Source organism: Piliocolobus tephrosceles, chromosome 1 (genome assembly GCF_002776525.5).
Source record: "Piliocolobus tephrosceles isolate RC106 chromosome 1, ASM277652v3, whole genome shotgun sequence".
Taxonomy (NCBI): Eukaryota; Metazoa; Chordata; class Mammalia; order Primates; family Cercopithecidae; genus Piliocolobus; species Piliocolobus tephrosceles.
The window spans coordinates 88,990,654-89,011,817 of NC_045434.1; the positions used below are offsets into that span (position 1 = coordinate 88,990,654).

The 21,164-nt window shown below is 46.5% G+C and overlaps 1 protein-coding gene and 1 long non-coding RNA gene across 10 annotated transcripts; one reads left to right on the top strand and one right to left on the bottom strand.

The window, feature by feature from the left end:
- Window positions 1-3,608: 3,608 nt before the first annotated feature.
- On the bottom strand, window positions 3,609-10,342 carry RFX5 (regulatory factor X5). Of its 9 annotated transcripts, none has more exons than XM_023213702.2 (11): window positions 10,173-10,342; window positions 9,453-9,570; window positions 9,169-9,297; window positions 8,894-8,927; window positions 8,083-8,165; window positions 7,706-7,825; window positions 7,394-7,513; window positions 7,174-7,255; window positions 6,659-6,860; window positions 6,318-6,421; window positions 3,609-6,154 (listed from the first exon to the last, which is right to left on the bottom strand). In XM_023213702.2, the coding sequence occupies exons 3-11, from the start codon at window positions 9,282-9,284 to the stop codon at window positions 5,150-5,152; spliced, it is 1,866 nt and encodes a 621-aa protein (XP_023069470.1). In that variant the 5' UTR covers window positions 9,285-9,297; window positions 9,453-9,570; window positions 10,173-10,342; the 3' UTR covers window positions 3,609-5,149. The 9 variants fall into 9 exon arrangements, with proteins under 9 accessions (XP_023069470.1, XP_023069475.1, XP_023069474.1 ...); XM_023213707.3 differs by having other exon boundaries at window positions 9,446-9,570; window positions 10,173-10,303; XM_023213706.3 differs by having other exon boundaries at window positions 9,543-9,570; window positions 10,173-10,298.
- On the top strand, window positions 9,875-10,856 carry LOC111543650. The gene is made up of 2 exons (XR_002731929.2): window positions 9,875-10,150; window positions 10,595-10,856. It is a non-coding gene; the product is annotated as an uncharacterized LOC111543650 (long non-coding RNA).
- Window positions 10,857-21,164: the final 10,308 nt, after the last annotated feature.

The window sequence follows — 21,164 nt, forward strand, 5'->3', positions numbered from 1 at the left end:
TTTGTGAGTTTGACTTGTGCAGCTAACTCCTACTCACATCTACAGGGAAGTCATCTCTGATTCTTGCTTGACACACATGATCTCTCTCTGGGCTCACTTAGCACTCTGTGCTCACTACTTATATAACTCACAGTGTGCTGTGATCATTTATTTGTCCGTCTCTCCAGCTAGAATGTTTGAAGTTGGGGTCTGCGCAAACCAGCTTCTAACAAATGCCTGACACTTAAAAAACAAGAGGGAAAATATCAAAACCACAGGAAAGGACTCCTACTTCTGGCAGCATGGATAAGAGAAAGGGCTATCCCATTAAAATACAACTAGATTCTAGATAAATCACAGCAAACACACTTTTTAGCACATTGCTGAGTTCATTAGAAAGATAAATGACTAAAAAAAAAAAAAGTACAGGCCAGGCACGGTGGCTCACGCCTGTAATCCCAGCACTTTGGGAGGCCGAGGTGGGCAGATCATGAGGTCAGGAGATCGAGACCATCCTGCCTAACACGGTGAAACCCTGTCTCCACTAAAAATACCAAAAATTAGCTGGGCATGGTGGCAGGCACCTGTAGTCCCAGCTACTCAGAAGACTGAAGCAGGAGAATGGTGTGAACCCAGGAGATGGAGGTTGCAGTGAGCCAACATCGCGCCACTGCACTCCAGCCTGGGTGACAGAGCGAGACTCCACCAAAAAATAAAAAAAAATAAAATAAAAAAAAAGTTGAAACCTATATAAAGGAAGAGCAACATGGAGTAGTAGAAGCAGGTTTGCCCTGAGGACAAATGCCAGTGTCAGCATTGTGATTATAGTCTAAGCCTTGGGCCTAAGCCCAAGGGAAGGGAAGAAAAACCTGCAACTCCTGAATTAAACCTGGACTCTTGAAGAGGCTAATATAGTTCCAGGTTTATGCAAATGCAAATCCTCTCTGGAGGGAAGTATTCCTAATTAAGGTCCTCAGGATTCCCACAGATTAAATTAAACAAAATATGAGTTCAAAACCCCAAAATATAAAATAGGCCAGGCACACTGGCTCACGCCTGTAATCCCAGCACTTTGGGAGGCTGTGGCAGGTGGATCGCTTGAGGCCAGAAGTTCAAGGCCAGCCTGGCCAATATTGTGAAACCCTGTCTCTACTAAAAATACAAAAATTAGCCAGGTGTGGTGACCTGTGCCTGTCATCCCAGCTACTTGGGAGGCTGAGGCAGGAGAATCCCTTGAACCCAGGAGGCAGAGGTTGCAGTGGGCTGAGACTGCACCACTGCACTCCAGCATGGGTGACAGAGCGAGACGCCATCTCAAAATAAAAAAGCGAAAACCACCAAATATAAAATATACAAGTAAACAAGCTACCATGAGCAGGAGAAAACAACAAAACAGATTTAGATATCCAAGATAAGTTACGGAATATAAAATAACAATCCCAACACATTTCAAAGAATTGGTGTCATAGACACTGCGTTCTCTGAACACAAATGATTAAGCTAAAAATCAATATCAAAAAGATACAATTTTAAATCTCCAGATATTTGGAAGTTTATAAAACATTTCTAAATAGTTCATGAGTCAGAAAAGTCATAAAGGTAGTAAAAAATACAGCACAGAAAAACGTGTGAAATGTAGAGAAACAAGTTATTACAAACTTAAAATAGTAAAGAAGATAGCCTGAAAATTAATTGGCTAAGTGTCAAAATGAATATGTTATAAAGGAATATAAAATTAAACCTAAAGAAAGCATAAAAAAGATAACTATAGATAAGATCCATAATTAAAGAAATGGAAAAAAATACATAAGGGAGAGGATTAACAAAGCTCAAAGTAGCATCTGAAGATATATGGTAAAATAAATTTCTGGTGCAATTGATCAAGACCAAAAAAGGAGGCACAAGTAAACAACAGAAATGAAAAGGAAGATATGCTTACCCACAGAGCAGAGATAAAAAAGAAACAAGGCCAAGAGCGGTGGCTCAGGCCTGTAATCTCAACACTTTGGGAGGCAAAGGCAGGTGGATCACTTGAGATCAGGAGTTCAAGACCAGCCTGGCCAACATGGTGAAACCTCCTCTCTACTGAAAATACAAGAATTAGCTGGGCCTGGTAGCACATACCTGTAATACCAGCTACTCTGGAGGCTGAGACAGGAGAATAGCTTGAACCCGGAAGGCAGAGGTTACAGTGAGCCAAGATCGTGCCACTGCCCTCCAGCCTGGGCGGCAGAGCGAGACTCTGTCTCAAAAAAAAAAAAAAAGAAAAGAAAAAGAAACTAGAAGAAATATATGAACTTTGTGTTAAAAAAAAAAAATACATGAAATGCACAAAACCCTAGAATAATACTTTACCTAAGCTGACTCAAGAAGGAATAGAAAGCCCAAATAGTCTATAATTATTAAAGAAATGGAATCAGTAGTTAAAATTATTCCCACAAAGAAACATCAGTCTCAGATAGCTTTACAGGTTTTACCAAACTTTCAAGGAATAATTTGTTTCAATCTGATATAAACTCTTCCAGAGAGTAAGACAAGAGGGAACAGTTCCCAACTTAGAGGGTATATAAACCAAAGGCCCATGGTAGAAGCCTCTTTAAAAATGTTACTGAAAACAAAGGCAGTAACATATACAAGAATGTTCATAGCAGCAGTTCGAAATAGCAAAATACTGAAAACATCCCAAATATCCATTGATAGGTGAATGGATAACTTGTAGTTTATGCACTTGATAAAATATTATGCAGATGAAAATGAATGAATCATAGCTATCTACAACAGCATGAATGAATCTTAGAAACAATGCTAAGTGAGAAAAAGCAAACTGCAGGGGACTATTAGAGTATAACAGGACGGGCGCGGTGGCTCAAGCCTATAATCCCAGCACTTTGGGAGGCCGAGATGGGCGGATCACGAGGTCAGGACATCGAGACCATCCTGGCCAACACGGTGAAACCCCATCTCTACTAAAAAATACAAAAAACTAGCCGGGCGAGGTGGCGGGCGCCTGTAGTCCCAGCTACTCGGGAGGCTGAGGCAGGAGAATGGCGTGAACCCGAGAGGAGGAGCTTGCAGTGAGCTGAGATCCAGCCACTGCACTCCAGCCTGGGCGGCAGAGCGAGACTCCGCCTCAAAAAAAAAAAAAAAAAAAAAAAAAAGAGTATAACATAGCTGGGCATAGTGGCTCATGTCTGTAATCCCAGCACTTTGGGAGTCCAAGGAGGGCAGATGGCTTGGGCCCAGGAGTTCCAGACCAGCCTGGGCAACATGGTGAAACCCCATCTCTACTAAAAATACAAAACTTCAGGCGTGGTGGCGTGCACTTGTAGTTACAGCTACTGGAGAGGGTGAGGTGGGAGGATTCCTTGAGCCCAGGAAGTGGAGGTAGCAGTGAGCCGAGATCACACCACTGCACTACAGTCTGCACGACAGAGCAAGACCGTGTCCCAAAAAAAAAAAAAAAAAAAATCTGTAAAGCTAAAAAACAAGCAGAATTAAATACATTTTTAAAATTACATATACATATACGGTTTTAAAAAATCTATAGTAGATAATAGACATGAAAATTAAGGACAGTGGTTACCGCTAAGAAGAGGCAGGGGACAGGCTAGGGAGGAACACAAACACAATGGTATTTCAAATGTTTTAATGTATAAATTGTGTTATGGGTCATAGGTACTCATTAGTATGCTTCATAATTTATTCACATTAGATATACTCTTTATAGATACCAAATATTACATATTATAATTTCTTTAAATCTGCTCTGGTGGAAATAAAATGAACACATGAAGTCTCCCTGAAAGAAAATCAGTGTTTTTGGGGAAGAACCAAGATTCCCTGACAGAAGCTACCCTATGTAGAGGACAAAGTAGGTCTTCAATAAATATTAGTTGGTTTACGGCTTTTCCCAAGGATACATCTGGAGGGTCTGCATTCCTTTCTCATTGGTGCCGCCTGACCACAGAACTAGCTCTTTCCCTGACATCTAACCTAAACCCCGCAGTCCTAAGTCCTGAAAAGATGCTGCCACCTGGTGGCTACAGAATAGATTTAATGAAATGGCTAGGAAGTCTTTCATGCTAGCTGGTGGAACTGGCAATAGGGCGAGAGATAGGGAAGCAGGAATGAGGAGAAAACAAAAATTAAGAAACAGGAAAAGGAGCTCCATCTCTAAGATGGAGGTAGAAAAAAAGGGACTATCGTCTAAATGAGACTGGAGAGTTCCTACAGGAAAATGGCTTCCCTCTCCTTCCTTCTGAGACTAGAAACAAGAGGAAAGAGGCTATAGCTTGTATTGAGGGAAATGCAAGACTGAGGAGAAAAAAAAGCAGGTCTAGCTGATCTCAACTTAGCAAGCTAAAATAATAGTAGCCTGGTGTCAGCAGCCAGCCAAGCAACTGCATGCTCCTAGTTTCCACATGGGGAATCCATGTGATTTTGGGGAAGCTGACCCCACCCTTTTCCCCAAAGGTGTAGTCCATGGTGTAGAATAAGCAAATTAGCATGTACCATCCTCCTGGCCACAATGATTGGTCAGGGGTGGACATGTGACCCAGGCCTAATCAGTGTGAATGTTAGGGCTTTTGCTGAGATTTCTGGTACAAAGATGCCTTCTTTTTCTGATTGGACATAAATGGGGAAACGTGTAATCCCAGGAATGCTAGCAGCCATTAAGTGGCCCAGACTTAAGATGGTCCTACAGAAGATGCAACAGTGAGAAAAAAAATCAGTCCGGTATTTAGAGACATACTGAGCTACTGGGTCAGGCTTCACCTGGAGCGAGCACTACCTATGGACTTTCCAGTTACATGAACCAATAAACCCTTTTTATATTAAGCCAGTTTGAATTAGGTTTTCTGTGATTTAAAACCAAAAGATCCCTAACTTATACATTCATCATAGCCCATGCCTACCTTCCCACAGGATAGCACAGGGAATACAGGTAAGGTCACTACAGATTTATTGGTTATACTAAAGCCAAGGGTATCAAGCTGAAAAGGTCAGAGGCAGCAACCAGGTACTAAGTAGACTGGGTGACTCAGCTGTCTGTACAGAAGAGAATGGACTTCCTTAGGAAAAGAATAGCCAAATGAGAAGCAAGTGCAGAGAAGGGCCTCTACTAGGCAGTTAATGCAGGGATATAAACACTCTTCCCCACAGACCTATATCATGGGGGTGTTGCTTTGGGGTCTTTATGCTCCTGGGATAAGGAATTTTGAAGCACATGCTCCTTTAAGTCTTTATTACGCTGTGGTGCAGTGCCTACCTCTCCCTTTGCCAAAGGAAAAGCCTCCTTTTGGCTTCTGCTGCCTCTGATGACACTCACTTTTGAGGGGACCAAGGGAATTTTATCTTCTGCTTCTTTGGTATGCCGGGAACTGGGGCCCCTTCCTCCTTTGGAAACAGTACCATCTTCCTGACCCTGGGCAAGCACTGCCCTCTTTTCAGCCTCTCCCATTGGCCCTGGCCTGTCTGCCCCTCCAGCTGAGTTGCCTTCCCCTCCTAAGCCCCATGTCTCCCATGGTAACCTTGAGGACTGGGCAGAGTCCACGGCAGCTGCTGACTTCTGAGGGGTAGAATTCCTTTCCCCACTTCCACCTGACTTTTTTCGAGGGCGCCCCCGTTTCCTTTTGGCATCACTTGCTGTATCCTCTATATCCTGCTTTGCTGCTTTAGCTGGTGGATCCTGCCCACTGGCCTCACTCACAGGTACTTCAGCTGTCCTCTTGACACCCTTGTCATATGGTCCTGGGTCACCACCTATGCCTACCTCTCTGTTCTCTGTGCCCCGGGGCTGAGTGAGTCCCCCAGGTGGAGCTCGCCCAGGCCCAGGCCCAGGCCCGGGCCCAGGTCCAGGCAAAGCAGGAACAGTGGGTAAGATCATGTTAATGATGGGTACAGCTGCTGGGGGTGCCCCGGCCCTACTAGACAGAGGCAGTGTAGCCACTTTCAGGGCACCTGAAGAAAGCCTGGGGGCCAGAATAGGTGGAGAGACTGGGATTGGTGGAATAAGCGAGCGAGGGGCCCGGGGAAGGAGCAGAGGCAGCCGAGCCACTAGGGCGTTAACCTGCAGGTTATTGGCTCCTGGGGCTGAGCTCTCAACTACACTCTTCTTCCGCTCTCCACGTGCGAGAGGGCCAGCCCCAGTTCGGGCTTCCAGATCCTTAGGAGGCTAAAAGGTAAAGAGAGGAACACAGTAAAGTGTGAAGACTGATTACTGGAGGAAACACAGACACCAGAGGCACAGGAAGTGGAAAAGCATGGGACCCAATAGGAAAACGATATACTAAGCCCCCAGCCCAGGACAGCGAAGTCAGGGCCACTGACTTCCTTACCTGGGCCGGTCTCTCCAGCTTCTTGTGGGCTTGTGAACCCTCTGGGTTCTCTACACCATTCTTTGGTTTAGATGACCGTTCCCGAGGTGCATGTTCATCCTCTTCTGCAGAGATGCCAAAAAGGTAATAGAGTGAAGGTGAGGAAGAAACTGAGGAATAGGGGAGTGAGGCAATTCTGATTCACTGATTGGTAGAGACAGGAAATGGGGTGCTAAAGCATGTCTTAGAAGGGTCTCCAGGAAGAGAGGGCAAATCCAAGGTGTCTCTATTCTGTGTGTGGGAGGGCCACTGAAGCTGCAAGTGGGTCAGGGTTGCTGAGACATAAGGGAGGGTCCACCCACCAGCAAGCCCCATGGCCTTAAGCACATGGGCATGTGCAGATCGGGCAGAGATGAGATGCTGCTGTAGCAGGAAGCGGGCGACCTCAACGATGGAACTGAAGGACCGTTTCAGGATCCGCTCTGCCCAGTCACAGGTCAGGGCACAGGCTGCCTCCACCAGTTCATCTCGAGGTGCTGGGGTTACTTCTGGGCCCATTTCTGGCTGAAGTGGGGAAGGATATGCCCAGTCACACTCCAAATTAAATAACCCTTGTCCCCTCTCTTGAAGTGACCAAAGACTACTGACCAAAGCTGAGACCAGACTGGGGACGGGAGTAGCCTCTACCTATCCCACTGCAGAATCCCACAAGTTCTCTTCATCCTCTGCCTCAGCTACAGGGTTGGCAGAAGGGAACATCATACCTAGAAGCTACATACATAACGACTGAGGCTGTTAGCCCTCAAAACATGCCCCAAAGACCTCTGCCTTTTACCTGGGAGAGAAGAGTAGAATTGGAGGGTGATTTGGTACTTACACTCTCAGAACCCTTTAGGTCAAGTCCAGGCAGGGGTGGCATAGACACCAAGGTCTTCCTTCGTATGCCACTGTAGCAATATCTGACGCAAGTTAAAGAGCAGCCAACACGTGGCGATCTCCAAACCCCTTGAGCAAGTTAAGCTGTTCCACTCCTGGGTCTCCACATCCTAAGTCTTCCTCCCAGGTCCTCCACCCCCAACCTCTCTAGTCAAGGATACTTGGACTGGCCCCGGCCACCAAGCCTTCGAGCTTTGATGTCAGGGAAGATCTCTCTGATGATCTTGCCAAAGTTGGCTGTGCTGAGTGGGCGGCAACAGGCGAGACTCTCACAGTACTTCCTGAGAGACAGGGGAGCAGAGTGGGAACATACTCAGAGAAGGAGGCCATGGGTAGGCTCGAAGGGTCCCTAGGGATCAAGTGTGAGGAACCCTTTAAGAAGGCAGGCTTTAATCAAGGCAGGAAGCTCTTCATGGGTGAGGGGGTCCTATGCCCACCAATCCACTCACCCCACCACCCACCCTTCCACCCACCGATAGGCATCATAAACACTTTGCTTTGGCAGACAGGTGTCAGTGTGCTCTTCCAGGTGGTTGCGGATCCACCTATAGGCATACATGTACTCCTCATTGCTCAGTGTACTTGGCTCTGAGCTACAGAAACAAAAGGAACAAGCATTACTAAGACCCTAACAGTTGTCCTGGTTCTTCCCAAACTACCACTTCAGTAGTGCTGGACTAAAGTAATTCACCCAGAATCTACCTTTCCCTGGTAAACCAAGTCAGGGTGGGGACCTTACCTCTTCATCAAGGACAGCAGTTACGAGTCTTCCTGTTTACCTCACCCCTTCCCAATGAAACTTTTTCTAAGAATCAGAACCTCTGCCATCTAAAACTACCATCAAACCTACCTTTTGTCTCCAGTGCTGGGTCCTGAGGGGAGCTGAAGGTAGAGATACAGCTTGTCATTGTCAGAAAATTTCTGTACATCTTGCTGAGGTAGGACGGAACAGAGGCAGGAGAAATAATAAGGCCAAGAAGGACCCAGTGTAGGACCCTCTGATTCCCACCCCAACGTGTAGCTGACTTAGAGGGTGTCAGACTGAAAAAGGACCTTAGAAATTATTTGACAAGGCCGGGCGCGGTGACTCACGCCTATAATCCCAGCACTTTGGGAGGCCAAGGCGGGCGGTTCACGAGGTCAGGAGATCGAGACCATCCTGGCTAATACAGTGAAATCGCGTCTCTACTAAAAATACAAAAAAAAATTAGCCGGGAGTGGTGGCGGGCGCCTGTAGTCCCAGCCACTGGGAAGGCTGAGACAGGAGAATGGCGTGAACCCGGGAGGTGGAGCTTGCAGTGAGCCGAGATCGCACCACTGCACTCCATCCTGGACCACAGAGCGAGACTCCATCTCGAGAAAAAAAAAAAAAAATTTGACACTAGGTGCTCTGAGGAGCCCTCTAGGCTACCACAGCGAGGAGGGGAGTAGAGGAGATCAGCTCTGAATTCATCTCTGCTGGGCTTCTACACAAGTGCTCACAGAGATCAAATGAGAGGCACAAAGTCAAACTGGCAGCAAATTTGCAAAGCCAAGTATCTTCTGACAAGATAGACGACCCTACCTCTCCCACATCAATGTTTTGTTGATGCCCATCATCCTCACATCCTCCTCCCTCAGCATTTCCATCCCTCTATTGCCCTCTTCCCCAACACACTTACCAGGATTCCCTCTACTTTGTTCTGCACGGCCTTGCTGTGGGGAATAGGAGAAAGCTGGAGGTCACACACGAGGTCTTCCCCCTCTTTATCTGACTGCTAAGGAGGGAAAAGGGCTGAAATGCCCAGCAGGTGCTCAAGTATTGCTACCATGGCCAAGAATCTCCCTCTGCTCCCATGCCCTTGCTGAGAGGCAGTTCATCTACAGCCAAAGTGAAGTGCTGCAGGGATCTATACTCAGGTCTTGGACAGGATTTGGAGATGTGATCAGTACTTACGAAATGGTACCTCGGAGCCTTTGAAGAAGGGTGGTAGGTTCCCCAGCCTCAGCACCACCTGGAGGGGGCCTTCCCCCAGTCTTGGGGCTCTTAGCATCAGGCTCATCCTCTGCCATCCCGGCATGAGGGCTAGAATTGAGAGGGACAGGCATAAAGATGTAACTCACACTGGCCTTCCCTTCCCCTGAAGGCCCCAGGGCACTCCTCATCTCTTTACCCAGAAAGGCAGAGAAACAGAAACAAAGCCTCCAAATTTCCCCAGTGGTCTTTTTCTCACCACTTGCCTTCTCCGAAAATTAGAAATTATTCCATTACTTCGCCAGGCCCATATATACCCAAAGAGATCTTTGCCATCTCCATTCTATCTGCCCCACCTTTTTGAAGTCTCCTAAATCTGGAAAACTGTAAAGGAAGAGATAGGGAGATTGGGAATCCATGTTAGCAAGAAATTTTCATTTCTGCCTCTGACCCCATACTGCCCTCCTCCCCCTCAAAAACAACAACAGCCACAAAACAAAGTTCTCTAATTCTCAAAAATACTCCTCACCATTGCATATGCTTGGGAGGTCAGAAAGGATACGAACATATTCTGCCTTTCTAGGCTTGGAAAAAAAACTGGGCCCAAGTTCTCATTACTTAATCTCTCCACGACTTCCCCCGCTGCTCCCCCTCCCCACGTCGCCGGTCCCTACGTCATCCCCCACAACAGCCCATCCAGAGGCGCGCCCCCACCTCCTTCCCTTCCCCCTCCATTCAATCCCCGGTTTCTGCAAAGTGGAGGGGGGGTGGGGCGGGGTAGCGGAACTCATGGGCTGGGCGTCAGAAACCCGGCAGGGGAATGGGGTCCCAGATTCCGGACACGTGCACATGGGTGAAGAAGCTGTTGAAAATGCAGCTACAGTCTTTTTCTGCTCTCCTCCCAACTCATCTTGCCCGCTCCCTACCTCTGAACAGTCGCCTTCCAACACAAGCAACAATAAAGGTAAGGGAGAAAGAGAAACTACCTCGTAGCCACCTCCACTCCGGCCCAGCCCCAAGGTCCTGGCCCAGCCGGCTCGTGCGTTGCTTTATTTTCCTTTTTCTGAATGGTTGTAACAGCCGCGATCTGCCTAGATACACGGGCGGCCTGCTCTGTCATTGGTCACTGCTGCCACCCCGGAGACAGAAGGCGCCGGGCTCGTACCGGCGGCCGCTGAAGTCTGCCTGGTAACAGAATCTGATTGGTCAATAGGGGAGGGAAAATCCAAAATTGGTCTTATTTGAGTCAAGAGGGGGAAGTCCGGGTTGGGTTTCGGTTAAAACTGGGGTCGGTTGGGACTGCAGGTCCCAAGAGATTTTTCTCTTAAAGGGACCGCAGGATGAAAGAACGGGTGCTCATCTCCCTTTGGAACTGTCTTTTCTTTTGCCCTCCCCTTTTGTGTTTCAGTTTAATCTACGGTTCTCAGAGCTGCCGGAAGAGAAGAATCAGTGGATGATAAAATAACTAGAAAATGATGGGTAGGAGTGATGGAAGTTCGCTGTAAGCTCCTATAACCCCCCATCCATCACAATCACCACATGCCTAACACAACCTGCAGACACACTCACTCGCAACAGACCTGCAGTCTGGGCTCTTTCCTTCTTGATGGAGGCCTCAAAACCTCAGCAGTTGTACCACATTAAACTAAAATGGTTTTTCCCTGTTAGTATTTCTTGGTTTCCCGTGTGTACTTTCCTTCCAAGGAGTTGCAAATGCATTTGCATCCCCATAGTTCTGCAGTCGGTGAACCCTGGAATTTTGATGGACTCCCACGGGAGTGCTGGATGCCAGAGGAACTTTTTACCCTCAGGGAACATTGTACTGAACAGGTTATGGGTTCTTAACCCTCTTCCTTAAGACGTTTTAAGGTTATGAATCAGACGAAAGCAATGGGCCCTCTACCATGAAAAATGCACACACAGACTAAGTTTTGCATCTAATTTCAGAGAGATCATGGACTATCGGTTGAAAACCTCTTAAATGGATGTATTTTGTTTTGCACAGCGGACATGTTACAACCAAAACTGTATTTGCCGTCCTGACATCTAATACGTTCTCCAGGCTCATCATTAATGTGCTTTTGTAAAGAAGACAGCAGTGCTGCCTGAGCTCATCACCATTGATTGCCCTTTACAGCCTGCCTTTCCCTATTACCAGCTTCTATGAGTACTGGGGGAAGCCAGGAGATTGTGGAGTTGGGGGAATAAGGATATATTGGCAAGAAGATTTTCTTTTTTCTTTCTTTCTTTTTTATTTCTTTGAGACGGAGTCTCACTCTATCGCCCGAACTGGAGTGCAGTGACACGATCTCGGCTCACTGCAATCTCCGCCCCCCGGGTTCAAGCGATTCTCCTGCCTCAGCCCTGAGTAGCTAGAACTGCAGGTGCCTGCTACCACGCCCGGCTAATTTTTTTTTTTTTTTTTTTTTTGAGATGGAGTTTCACTCTGTTGCCAAGCTGGAGTGCAGTGGCACAGTCTTGGCTCACTGCACCTTCCACCTCCTGGGTAGAAGCCATTCTCCTGCCTCAGCCTCCTGGGTAGCTGGGATTACAGGCACCTGCCACCACGCTGGGCTAATTTTTGTATTTTTTAGTAGAAATGGGGTTTCACCATGTTGGCCAGGATGGTCTCGATCTCTTGACCTCATGATCTGCCCGTCTTGGCTTCCCAAAGTGCTGGGATTACAGATGTGAGCCACGGAGCCTGGCTAATTTTTTGTAATTTTTAGTACAGATGGGGTTTCACCATGTTGGCCAGGCTGGTCTCGAACTCCTGACCAGCCAGAGTCAGATTTATTAAGCAACAGAAAAGCTCTCAGCAAAGAGAGGGCCCAAAAGAGGGTTGCCAGCTATGAGGCTGAGTGGGAGGGTGAGGAGGGCGGCTTATGGACTGGGAAGGGGAGGAGTGTGCTGACCGGGCCTGCAGGCTATCTTGGAGAAAGCACCACTCAGAAAGAGGTATGATAGTGTAAAGAACCAATTGGAGGCAGAAGTGAAGGCTTGGCTCAACAACTTGGCCTGGAACCAATCAGGGGCTGAAGTGATGATTCACCCTATGTAAATGAAGACTCCCCCTGTGGCCAATCACAGAAAGATAAGCATATGTAAAATAGGTGAAAACTAAGAGACTAAGGTGTGCCAGAGAGAGAGAAATATGTCCAAAAAAGGAGTGGTATTTGTTCATCTGGGACACTATTACACATTGCCTACTAAGATTGGGAGTGATTTATTTTTTATTTTTTAAGACGGAGTCTTGCTTTGTCACCCAGGCTGGAGTGCAGTGGCACAATCTCCGCTCACTGCAACCTCCACCTCCCGAGTTCAAGCAATACTCCTGCCTCAGCCTCCCGAGTAGCTGGGATTACAGGCTCATGTCACCACACACAGCTAATTTTTTATATTTTTGGTAGAGATGGGATTTCACCATGTTGGCCAGGCTGGTCTCGAACTCCTGACCTCAAGTGATCTGCCCATCTCGGCCTCCCAGAGTGTTGGGATTACAGGCGTAAGTCACCCTGCCTGGACTTCTTTTTTTTTTTTTTTTTTTTTTTTTTTCCCCTGAACCCCCGCCTGGGTGGCAGGGGGCCCCTGTCTCAAAAAAAAATAAACGAACAAACAGCTGGGCACAGTGGCTCATGCCTGTAATCCCAGCACTTTGGGAGGCTGAGGTGGGTGGATCACTTGAGGTCGGGAGTTCAAGACCAGTTTGGCCAATATGGTGAAACCCTATCTCTACTAAAAATACAAAAATTAGCTGGGCTGTGGTGGCGTGTGCCTGTAATCCCAGCTACTTGAGAGGCTGACGCGGAAGAATCACTTGAACCTGGGAGGCGGAGGTTGCAGTGAGCCTAGATGGCGCCACTGCACTCCAACCTGGGCAGCAGAGTAAGACCCTGTCTCAAAAAAAAATAAGTAAAAAATAAATACAATACAATACAATACAATAATAAAAAATAATACAAAGACAAACTGCAAATTGGGAGAATATATTTTGAAGACATATAACTGACAAAGGATTATTATCTGGAATTTTTGAAGATTTCCTACAAAAGAAGATAACCGCCTGGGCATGGTGGCTCACTTCTGTAATCCTAGCACTTTGGGTGGCTGAGATGGGCAGATCACTTGAGATCAGGAGTTCGAGACCAGCCTGGCCAACATGGTAAAACTCTATCTCCACTTAAAATACAAAAATTAGCATTAGCTGCGCATGGTGGTGCACACCTGTAGACCCAGCTACTTGGGAGGCTTAAGTAGGAGAATCACTTGAACCCGGGTTGCAGTGAGCCGAGACTGCACCACTGCACTCCAGCCTGGGCAACAGAGTGAGACTGCCTCAAAAAAAAAGAAAAAAGAAAAAAAAAAAGAAAAAGAAAAAAAGATAACAAACTAGAAAAATGGATGGGAATTTCACAAAAAAGCAGAAATGGCTCATAAACATGAAAAGTTATTCCCGGCCGGGCGCGGTGGCGCAAGCCTGTAATCCCAGCACTTTGGGAGGCCGAGACAGGCGGATCACGAGGTCAGGAGATCCAGACCATCCTGGCTAACACGGTGAAACCCCTTCTCTACTAAAAAATACAAAAAAAAAAAAAACTAGCCGGGCGAGGTGGCGGGTGCCTGTAGTCCCAGCTACTCGGGAGGCTGAGGCAGGAGAATGGCGGCAACCCAGGAGGCGGAGCTTGCAGTGAGCTGAGATCCAGCCATTGCACTCCAGCCTGGGCAACAGAGCGAGACTCCGTCTCAAAAAAAAAAAAAAAAAAAAGAAAAGAAAAGTTATTCCCTATATGATAATCAGGAAAATGCAAATTTTAAAAGATACCATTTCACACCCACTAAATTGGCTTTTCTTTTTTTTTTTTTTTTGAGGTAGGGTCTTGCCCTGTCACCCAGGCTGGAGTGCAGTGGCATGATCATGGCTCACTGCAGCCTTGACCTCCTGGGCTCAAACAATCCTCCCACCTCAGCGTCCTGAGTAGCTGGGATTACAGGCACACCAGCACACCCAGCTAATTTTTTTTGTATTTTTTTGTGTAGACGGAGTGTCACCTTGTTGCCCAGGCTGATCTTGAACTCCTGAGCTCCAGCAATCTGCCCACCTTGGCTTCCCAAAGTGTTGGGATTACAGGTGCGAGCCACAGCAAAAGTTTTAACATCTGGCAATATTGAGGGTTGACATGGTAATGAATCAACAAGAGCTTTCATTCACTGTTGTGGGAGTGTAATTTGGTGTAACTATTTTGGAAAATAGTTTAATATTACTTGGTGAAGTTGAATATGTGAGTATTTCAATTTATATTTAATATATCAGTAATCGCTCTCTTAGACATATGCCCAAAAACACAGGCAGTAAAGTTTATAGTCTCACTGCTTGCATTAGTGAAAACTGGAAATGACCCAATATCCGTCAACCCTAGAATGATAAATTGTGATATAGTCACTGGATGGAATGTCATAGATCAGTGGAAATTAATGAGCTACAGCCACACATATCCACTAGATGAACTTCAGAAAGTTGAAAAACCAAAACACAGAAGAAAACATACAGTGCAATGCAATTTATAAATATTTAGGGCCGGGCGTGGTGGCTCAAGCCTGTAATCCCAGCACTTTGGGAGGCCGAGACAGGCGGATCACGAGGTCAGGAGATCGAGACCATCCTGGCTAACACAGTGAAACCCCGTCTCTACTAAAAAATACAAAAAAAAAAACTAGCCGGGCGAGGTGGCGGGCGCCTGTAGTCCCAGCTACTCAGGAGGCTGAGGCAGGAGAATGGCGTAAACCCAGGAGGCGGAGCTTGCAGTGAGCTGAGATCCGGTCACTGCACTCCAGCCTGGGAGACAGCGAGACTCCGCCTCAAAAAATAAATAAATAAATAAATAAATAAATATTTAATGTCAGGCAAAACTGAACAATATATTGTTTATGGGTAAATACATATGTGGTAAAAATAATTAATAAAAAGCAATAGAATCATGACCATAAAATTAAGGATAGAAGTTACCTATGGCGGCCGGGCGCGGTGGCTCAAGCCTGTAATCCCAGCACTGTGGGAGGCCGAGACGGGCGGATCACGAGGTCAGGAGATCGAGACCCTCCTGGCTAACACGGTGAAACCCCATCTCTACTAAAAATACAAAAAATTAGCCGGGCGAGGTGGTGGGCGCCTGTGGTCCCAGCCACTCGGGAGGCTGAGGCAGGAGAATGGCGTGAACCCAGGAGGCAGAGGTTGCGGTGAGCTGAGATCCGGCCACTGCACTCTAGCCTGGGCGACACAGCAAGACTCCGTCTCAAAAAAAAAAAAAAAAAAAAAAAAGAAGTTACCTATGGTGAACAATGGAAAAGAGGTTTGGGAATGGTTGTTTGGCAGTTAGTAACACCTTACATAGCATCTAATTTAATATGCTTGTTTTCCAATGAATGGCCAGTCATTTCAATATATACTGCCATTTTCTTCTTCTTATAACCGTTTCCTTTTGCAGTTTTATCATATGCTTTTATTGTATACTAACTTTCCTTGTATAGTTGGGTGTATTTCTGGACCTTAGCCTCTCTTTTTAAAAAATTTTAATTTTAGGTGTTTTTTTTTTTTTTTTTTTTTTTTAAGACAGAGTCTCACTCTGTCACCCAGGCTGGAGTGCAGTGGCAGGATGCTAGCTCACTGCAGCCTCAAACTCCTGGGCTCAAGTGATCCTCCCACCTTGGTGACCTGAGTAGCTGAGATTATAGGCGCATGTCACCATGTCCAGCTTGTTCTCTTTTGTTGATTCTTTTTGTCTATTTCTGCACCCGTAGCACACTGTTTTAGTTAATGTAATTATATAGTATATTTTGAAATCTAATGCTGAGAGTCTTCTGTTATTGGTTTTATTAATTAAAATAATTATTCCTATATATGGAAGATTGTATTTTCCAAACGTGGCCACAACGTTTCTGGTTCCATACACTATTTCAGAATCTTACAACTTCCCTGTCAAGAGGTGGAGTCAGCCGAGCGTGGTGGCCTGTAATCCTAGCACTTTGGGAGGCCGAGGTGGGCAGATCACTTGAGGTCAGGAGTTCAAGACAAGCTTGGCCAGCATGATGAAACCCTGTCTCTACTAAAAATAGAAAAAATAGAGCAATTAGGCTGGGTGCAGTGGCTCACACCTGTAATCCCAGCACTTTGGGAGGCTGAGGCAGGTGTACTACCTGAGGTCAGAAGTTTGAGACCAGCCTGGCCAACCTGGGGGAACTCTGTCTCTACTAAAAGTACAAAAAATTAGCTGGACATGGTGGCGGGTGCCTGTAATCCCAGCTACGTGGGAGGATGAGATGGGAGAATTGCTTGAACCCAGGAGGTGGAGGATACAGTGAGCCAAGATCATCCCATTGCACTCCAGCCTGGGTGACAGAGTGAGACTCCATCTCAAAAATAAATGGATAGATAGATAAATAGATAAACACATAAATGAAAGAAATGGAGTCTAGTCCCTGTTTCCTTGAACCTGGGAAGGCCTTTGTGACTGGCTCAGTAATTGGAATGTGGTGGAGGTGATGCTGTGTGACTGCCAAGTGTCGGCTAGAGTAGGTGACACACCTTCACCTTTGCTGCTCTCTCTTGGAACCCAGCTACCATGTTGTGAGGGAGCCAAGCAGCCATATGGAAAGGTCATGTGTAGATATTCTGGCCCCAGCCCCAGCTGAAGGTCCGAGTGACAGCAGCGTGAGTCTCCAGACATGTGAGTGAGTAAGCTACCAGATGATTCTAGCCTCCAGCCTTTAAGCTGCCTCTACTGACACTGAGCAGAGATAAGCTATTCCTGCTGAGCCCTGTCCAAATGACAGATCTGTGGGCAAAAGTGATGTTGTCATTGCTTTAAGCCACTAAGTTTTGGGGTAGTTTGTTACACAGCACTAGGTAACTGGAACACTATACATTTGCATTTCCGGTCTAGTTTTAGAAACAGCTTGTCAAGTTTCATAAAAAATCCTCACCCCTCTGAGGTAACATGTTCTGATAAGTATCCTCCTGTATTCACTTCCATGTCATTGCAAACAGGACCACTTAAATAGAGGTTTTGTTTTGTTTTGTTTTTTGAGATAGAGTCTCATTCTGTTGCTCAGGCTGGAGTGCAGTGACGCAATCTCGGCTCACTGCAACCTCTGCCTCCCAGGTTCAAACGATTCTCCTGCCTCAGCCTCCTGAGTAGCTGGAACTACAGGTGCGCGCCACCATGCCCAGCTAATTTTTGTGTTTTTAGTAGAGATGAGGTTTCACCATGTTGGCCAGGTTGGTCGCAAACTCCAGGCCTCAAGTGATCTGCCCTCCTTGGCCTCCCAAAGTGCTGGGATTATAGGCGTGAGCCACTGCGCCTGGCCTTAAATAGAAGTTTTTGTTGCTATTGTGGTTGAATTTGTTTTTAAAACTGGGGATTATACTATAGTTATAGAGTTATTCACACAACTCTACGATTACTTTTTTCCATGAACAATGTGTTGCACACATTCCTCTAGGTCAGATAGTATTGAGGGTAGAGAGTCTGCCACACATCAAAATCAGGAAGTCAGGGAAGGGATTCCTAAGAGCATGCCAGAGGATGGCACGGAGCAGATATCCAGAGCATGGAGCCGGCTGGTCAAACACTTGGAAGATGAAAGTGGGAGGGCTGGATGCAGGAATGCGAGAAGGAGGACTTCACTAATCCCTGAGATGAGTGCAATTGCCCGATGCTGTCTTTTAGAGACTTACTGGAGAGCAGTGTGTGAGATAATGCTTGAAGGACCAATGATGGGATAGACATCTCCCAGTGCTCTCTTATCTCCTTTGTCCTGGTGGACTGGCACTACAGCTTTTCTGAGGGTGTCCTTGAGCTCAACAAACTTTCTAGAACCTTCTACATGACCTTATAAGCCATGGTGTTGGCAGGAGATCCTAGGTGATATGGTAGACTTTTCCCACAGCACACTCCCCAGCTTTGCTATTCTTGCTCATCTAGCCTGGTTCTGGGGTGTGGGGTAGAATCTTTGTGAGTGCAGCACAGAGAAGTGGGTGCAGCTACTCAGGAGGCTGAGGCAGGTGGGTGGGTACCCTTTCCACATTGCTGGTGCCTGAGTTGTGTGTTACAGGAGGGCCTCTTGTTTTTGGAGTCTGTTTCGGTGACGTAGGGTTAGACATAATGAGAGGACGCCAAGATGAGGATAAACGTGAATAGGATTTTAAGCTTTTATTATGAAAAAGATTTCTTTCTTTAAAAAAATTAATTTTATTGTGTATATTTAAGATAGACATAATGTTACTATAGTGAAGAAAATTAATATATACATCATCTCACACAGTTACTCTTTTTTTTGTTTTTTGTTTTGGGAAGAACAGCTAAAAACTATGAAAAATTTCAAACATGTAAGAGGAGAAGGAAGAATGTAATCAACACCCACATACTGCTTGACCACATCCTGCTTGAATGATCTTCCACATCTGATCATCTTTTTTTTTTTTGAGACAGTCTTGCTCTGTCGCCCAGGCTGGAGTGCAATGACATGATCTCCACTCACTGCAACATCTACCTCCTGGGTTCAAGGGATTCTCCTGTCTCAGACTACCTGGTAGCTGGGATTACAGGCATGTGTCACCATACCCGGCTAATTTTTTGTATTTTTAGTAGAGACAGGGTTTCTCCATGTTGGCCAGACTGGTCTCGAACTCCTGACCTTGTGATCTGCCCACCTTGGCCTCTCAAAGTGCTGGGATTACAGGTGTGAGCCACAGCGCCCAGCCCCTTTTTACTTTTTCTTTGTTTTTTGAGACGGAGTTTGGCTCTTGTCGCCCAGGCTGGAGTGCAGTGGCACAGTCTCGGCCTGCAACCTCTGCCTCCTGGGTTCTAGCGATTCTCCTGCTTCAGCCTCCCAGGTAGCTAGGATTACAGGCACACACCACCATGCCTGGCTAATTTTTGTATTTTTAGTAGAGATAGGGTTTCACCATGTTGGCCAGACTGCTCTCAAACTCCTGACCTTGGGTGATCTGCCCACCTTGGCCTCCCAAACTGCTAGGATTACAGGCGTGACCCCCTGTGCCTGGCCCTGATCTTTTTTTGTTTAGTTTAGTTTTGTTTGTTTTTTGAGACAGAGTCTCGCTCTGTTGCCCAGGCTGGAGTGAAGTGACGTGATCTCGGCTCACTGTAACATCAGCCTCCCATGGTCAAGAGATTCCTCGCTTCAGCCTCCTGAGTAGCTGGGATTACAGGCGTCTACCATGAAGCCCAGCTAATTTTTGTATTTTTAGTAGATACGGGGTTTCACATGTTGGCCAGGCTGGTCTTGAACTCCTGACCTCAGGTGATCCGCCCACTTCAGCCTCCCAAAGTGTTGGGATCACAGGTGTGAGCCACTGCGCCTGGCTGATCATCTTGTTTTATCCATGCCTCCTCACTCTAAGTTACTATAATGCAGACATTCATTATATTGTATCATCTTTAAATACTTAAGTATTTACAGTAAATAATTTAATGTGACTAAAAAACAAAGACTCTCTTTTTAAATAATACCCAATGCCATTATCACACCTAAAAATAAAAAAATTATTTCTCAATATCATTACACATCCAATCACTGTTCATATTTCTCTAGTTTTCTCAAAAACTGTATTTTTCTCTTGATAGGTTCAAATCAGGATCAGCAAAGGTCACACACTGCATTGTATTTGGTTCGGTTAATGTGTTTCCCACTTCTTTCTAATCCATAGTCTGTCTCTCTCAATGGGTCTGTTGAGGAGACAGGTCATTTGCTCTATAAGATTTCCCAGGCCGGGCGCAGTGGCTCACGCCTGTAATCTCAGCACTTTGGGAGGCCGAGACGGGCGGATCACGAGGTCAGGGGACCGAGACCATCCTGGCTAACATGGTGAAACCCCGTCCCTACTAAGAAATACAAAAAATTAGCCGGGCGGGCGCGGTGGCGGGCGCCTGTAGTTCCAGGTACTCAGGAGGCTGAGGCAGGTGAATGGCGTGAACCCGGCGGGGCGGAGCTTGCAGTGAGCTGAGATCCGGCCACTGCACTCCAGCCTGGATGACAGAGTGAGACTCCGTCTCTCCAAAAAAAAAAAAAAAAAAGATTTCCCACATTCTGCATTTTTATTATTGTATCTTTATAGTGGTGTTTGTTTGTTTGTTTGAGACAGAGTCTGACTCTTTGTAAACTGAGGAGGATGAATGTCGCTTCAGGACCCTGTGATTGTGTCAACTGCACAAACTGTTTGTAGAGCATGTGTGTTTGAACAATATGAAATCTGGGCATCTTAAAAAAAGAACAGGGTAACAGCAATGTTCAGGGAACAAGAGAGGTAACTTTGAACTGGCCGCCGGTGAGCCGGATGGAACAGAGCTATGTTCCTCCTCTTTCATAAACAAATAGGAGAAATATCGCTGAATTCTTTTTCTCAACAAGGAACATCCTGAGAAAGAGAATGCGTCCTGAAGGTAGGCCTATAGACGGCCCCCCTTTTTTTTTTTTTTTTTTTTTTTTGAGACAGAGTCTGGCTCTGTCGCCCAGGCTGGAGTGCAGTGGCCCGATCTCAGCTCACTGCAAGCTCCGCCTCCCGGGTTTACATCATTCTCCTGCCTCAGCCTCCCGAGCAGCTGGGACTACAGGCGCCCGTCATCTCGCCCGGCTAGTTTTTTGTATTTTTTAGTACAGACGGGGTTTCACCGTGTTCGCCAGGATGGTCTCGATCTCCTGACCTCGTGATCCACCCGTCTCGGCCTCCCAAAGTGCTGGGATCACAGGCTTGAGCCACCGCGCCCGGCTAGACGGCCCCCTTTAAGGCGTCTCGTCTTTTATGGTTGAAGCTGATGGGATGAAATAAGCCCTGGTCTCCTATGGTGCTCCCAGGCTTACTAGGATGGGAAAATTCCCACCTAATAAATTGTGGTCAGACAGGTTACCTGCTCTCAAACACTGTTTCCCGATAAGATGTTATCAATGACAATGTGTGCCGAAAC

Coding starts and splice junctions, on each gene's coding strand:
- RFX5 (XM_023213702.2), bottom strand. CDS start 9,284: ATGGCAGAGGATGAGCCTGATGCTAAGAGCCCCAAGACTGGGGGAAGG. Junction 8,928..9,168: donor AGGCTCCGAGGTACCATTTC/GTAAGTACTGAT, acceptor TATTCCCCACAG/CAAGGCCGTGCAGAACAAAG. Junction 7,826..8,082: donor CCCAGCACTGGAGACAAAAG/GTAGGTTTGATG, acceptor TTGTTTCTGTAG/CTCAGAGCCAAGTACACTGA.